The 3,754-nt window shown below is 44.1% G+C and overlaps 1 protein-coding gene across 5 annotated transcripts in view; it reads left to right on the forward strand.

Annotated features, from left to right (window-relative positions):
• Positions 1-3,754, forward strand: part of arhgef28a (Rho guanine nucleotide exchange factor (GEF) 28a) — a 45,668-nt gene that overhangs the window by 31,261 nt on the left and 10,653 nt on the right. For all 5 annotated transcript variants that reach the window (XM_020613591.1, XM_020613595.1, XM_020613593.1 and 2 more), the window contains one exon: positions 2,245-2,430. In XM_020613591.1, the coding sequence (XP_020469247.1) occupies positions 2,245-2,430 (186 nt within the window). The remainder of the gene's footprint in view (positions 1-2,244; positions 2,431-3,754) is intronic.

The following is a 3,754-nucleotide window of genomic DNA, read 5'->3' on the forward strand; positions in this document are numbered from 1 at the left end:
CATTTTCAGATCATCTTTTTTGGCAAATGTATCTTGCCTCCATCCAATTGTAAAATAATACTTAATGCATCTTTTTCAAGCAACAAGGCAATAATTCTTTGGTGAGACGGAGGGAGATTCCAGAGTGCATCTTGCTGGTAACCCAAAGGATCACCAAGTACCCAGTACTGCTGGAGAGGATCTTACAATACACTAAAAGTAAGTCATCTACTGCCCTCTGCTGGCAACATGGCCATGTAGTCCCCAAAACCCAGCGCTTGTCAAAAATAGCACAATATACAATATTTTGGTTGTAAATATACAAGTAAACCTTGATGATATTTTTCATTCTTTGAGTATTTCTCCTTCTTGGTCACTCAGAGGAAACGGAGGAGCATGCTGACCTTTCAAAAGCACTGACTCAGATCCGGGAGGTGATAGCAGCTGTGGACTTGAGGGTCAGTGAAAACGAGCGGCATCAAAGGTTACAAGGCGTGTGGAACCGCATGGAGAACCGCAGCTCAGCCAAGCTGAAAAACGGACATACCTTCCGGAAGCAGGACATGATGGGGCCGGGACAAACGCTCCAACACCAGGGCCTGCTCCTGTGGAAGACTGCCACTGGTCGACTAAAAGGTGCGACTGACAAACAGTGTACTCTCGTTTTTAATACTGTTGATTTGCGTCTCTTTTACATGACAGAAAGAGACAAAGTGGTGACATGATAACATTTTCCTACCTCTCCTCACCTCTGCAGACGTCCTGGCGCTCCTCCTCTCTGACACACTCATCTTCCTACAAGAAAAAGACCAGAAGTATACATTTGCCACAGTGGTACGTGCACATGAATTGCATCAGGTTGAGCTCATGAGACCAGTACCCAGTAATCAAAATGTTACATCCTGAAATGAATTATTTTAAGTTGGGCCATTATCACCTTATGTAAAATAATATTTCCCCACTTTAATGTGCTCCAGGACCAGAAGCCTCCAGTCATCGCACTGCAGAAGTTAATAGTGCGAGAAGTAGCAAATGAAGAGAGAGGTATGTTTCTGATCAGTGCATCAGCCGCTGGGCCAGAAATGTATGAGGTCCACACATCATCCAAAGAGGAAAGAAACACCTGGATGAGGCTCATTAGAGAGGCTGTAGAGAGGTGTGTGTATATATCTGTATGTTATGTGTGCATGCAGGGGAAAAGACAGATAGTCAGAACAAAATCTTCTGACTTCACCTTCTGCAAACAGTTAGTCTAACATTTCTTTAACTGTTTTTTCTGCTTAGCTGTCCGGAGGAGGAAGAAGAAGATGCAAGTGAATCTGAAGAGGAGAAACGAGCTGCTGAGGCCCGTATGCAGAAGATCTATAAGTTACAAGGTACGTGGAAGCTTGCGACAGCAAATACTTATTATTTTTAATTCATAGTCTAGAAGGTTTAGATAGATAGATAGATAGATAATCCTTTATTGTCATTGTAACAATGACAATAAAGGAGAAACGAGCTGCTGAGGCCCGTATGCAGAAGATCTATAAGTTACAAGGTACGTGGAAGTCTGTGACAGCAAATACTTATCATTTTTAATTCATAGTCTTGAAGGTTTAGATAGATAGATAATCCTTTATTGTCATTGTAACAATGACACACACATACACACGCACAGGCATATTATATTTTGAGTGTGGTAACTGCTGTTGGGTAAAAACTATTCCTGAATCTAGTGGTCTTTGATTTAATTGCTCTGAACCGTCTACCTGACGACAGCAGGTCAAAGAGTGAACGTCCTGGGTGTGAAGTGTCCTTAATGATGTTCTGAGCTTTTCTGAGGCATCAGGAACTGTGTAGTCCTTCCAGAGTGAGGTCCTTCCAGAGTGAGGAGAGGGCAGCCGACGATCTCCTGAGCCCTATTAATGCGTTTTCCTCTGACCCACTGTGCTGCTACTGTACCATACACATATACAGTATGTAAGGATACTCTCAACAGAGCACCAATAGAAGGACGCCAACAGTCTCTGGGAGATGTTGTTCTTCCTGAGCACCCGTAGGAAGTACAGTATCTGCTGGGCCTTTTTAAGCAGTTTAGAGGTATTCACGCCGCAGGTCAGATCCTCCTTAATGTTGACTCCCAGAAAGCGGAAGGCCAGCACCCTCTCCACACGGTCTCCACTGATATACAGTGGCAAGATGTCAGTTTTCTTCCTCCTGAAGTCAACGGTGACCTTATTTATTACACCTGAGTTAACATTTATGAACTTGTATCTTGATCAGAGAATTTGATGAGCCAGGATCAGCAGATCTGCTCCAGCCTGGAGGAGAAGCTGCAGATTTACACAGAGCTCTCTGCTCTGAGCGGGATGATGAAAACTTCGCTAGTCGAACCGCGACTGCTCGTCCAGCCGCACTCAGAGGAGCTGCCCCAGGCTGCTGTGCTGCTGGCTGCAGCTCTGCAGGAGGGTGAGAACAAATACAAACACATGCATAAAAAGAGTAAGATTCATTGCCTTCATGCAGCTGATTTTATTGACAGTTGTAGTTTATTTTCTTTTGGTGAGGGAGTTTTTAACTATTATTGATGCTTTTGAACTGGTGCAGTGTGTGTCTGGTCCTACACATGAGCGGGGACACACGCTGGACCCTGTTGTCTCGTATGGTGTGCCTGTGACTAATTTAAATATTTGTACGAATGTTTTTTCTGACCACTTGTCCATTGTTTTTGAGGCGAAACTGTTTTGTGCAGGTGGTGGCCTGCGGGCGCCTGCCTGGCGCTGTCGGACACTGAACCCTTCCACTGCCGATCTGTTTATCACGGCGTTTGAACAGGCAATTGCGTGCACTGACAAGGCTGGTGGGGATACGGAGGGGCTTAGCGCTTGGTTTCAATCCTCTTGCAGCCTTATACTGGACTCTGTGGCCCCGATGAAAACTGTGCTGCCTAAGACTAGGATGGAACCCTGGCTTGGCACTAGAACTCCTGTGGCCAGACAGATGTGCCGCAGAGCCGAAAGAAGGTGGAAGAAGGGTGGACTGCAAGTTTCACTGCAAATTTTGAAGGACTGTTGGCGCAATTATCAGAGGACTGTGGAAGAAGCCAAGTGAGAGTATTTGTCCAGTATTGTTGTAGCTAATAGTCATGATTCATGTGTATTATATAGAACAATTGGGATGGTGTTAAATCCCCCGCAGCCTGTCTGTCAGGAAGCAACGGTTGAACTATGTAATAAGTTTTTAGCTTATTTTAATGAGAAGGTTGCTACTACAAAGGCTTTTTGTGGTAGGGTTAGTGCCCGATCCTTCGGTCTTTACTCCTTGTTTGACTACTTTTGATGTTTTTGAGCCGGTAACTCTGACTTTTTTGGAGGGAGTGGTTGCCCAGGCCAAGCCTTCTGGCTCCCCTCGAGATGTCGTTTCTCCGGCTTTATTTAAGGAAGTCTTCCCATGTATTGGAGGCACGATCTTGGAAATTATTAATAGTAGTTTATCTTCTGGTGTTGTGCCTGGTTATTTTAAGCATGCAGTTTTACAACCTCTACTCAAAAAGCCACGTTTGGATCAATCCATGTTGAGTAATTTTAGGCCTATTTCTAAGTTACCTTTTATCTCGAAGATTTTAGAAAAAGTGGTCTATGTGCAGGTGAAATCCTTTTTAGATGACAATAATTTATTGGAGGCTTATCAGTCTGGTTTTAAACTCATGCATAGTACAGAGTCAGCCTTACTAAAGGTTGTTAATGATATTTATTTGGCCACTGATGCAGGGGAGTATGTGATTCTTGTCCTG

The sequence above is a fragment of the Monopterus albus genome, unplaced genomic scaffold, assembly GCF_001952655.1.
Source record: "Monopterus albus unplaced genomic scaffold, M_albus_1.0 scaffold135.1, whole genome shotgun sequence".
Taxonomy (NCBI): Eukaryota; Metazoa; Chordata; class Actinopteri; order Synbranchiformes; family Synbranchidae; genus Monopterus; species Monopterus albus.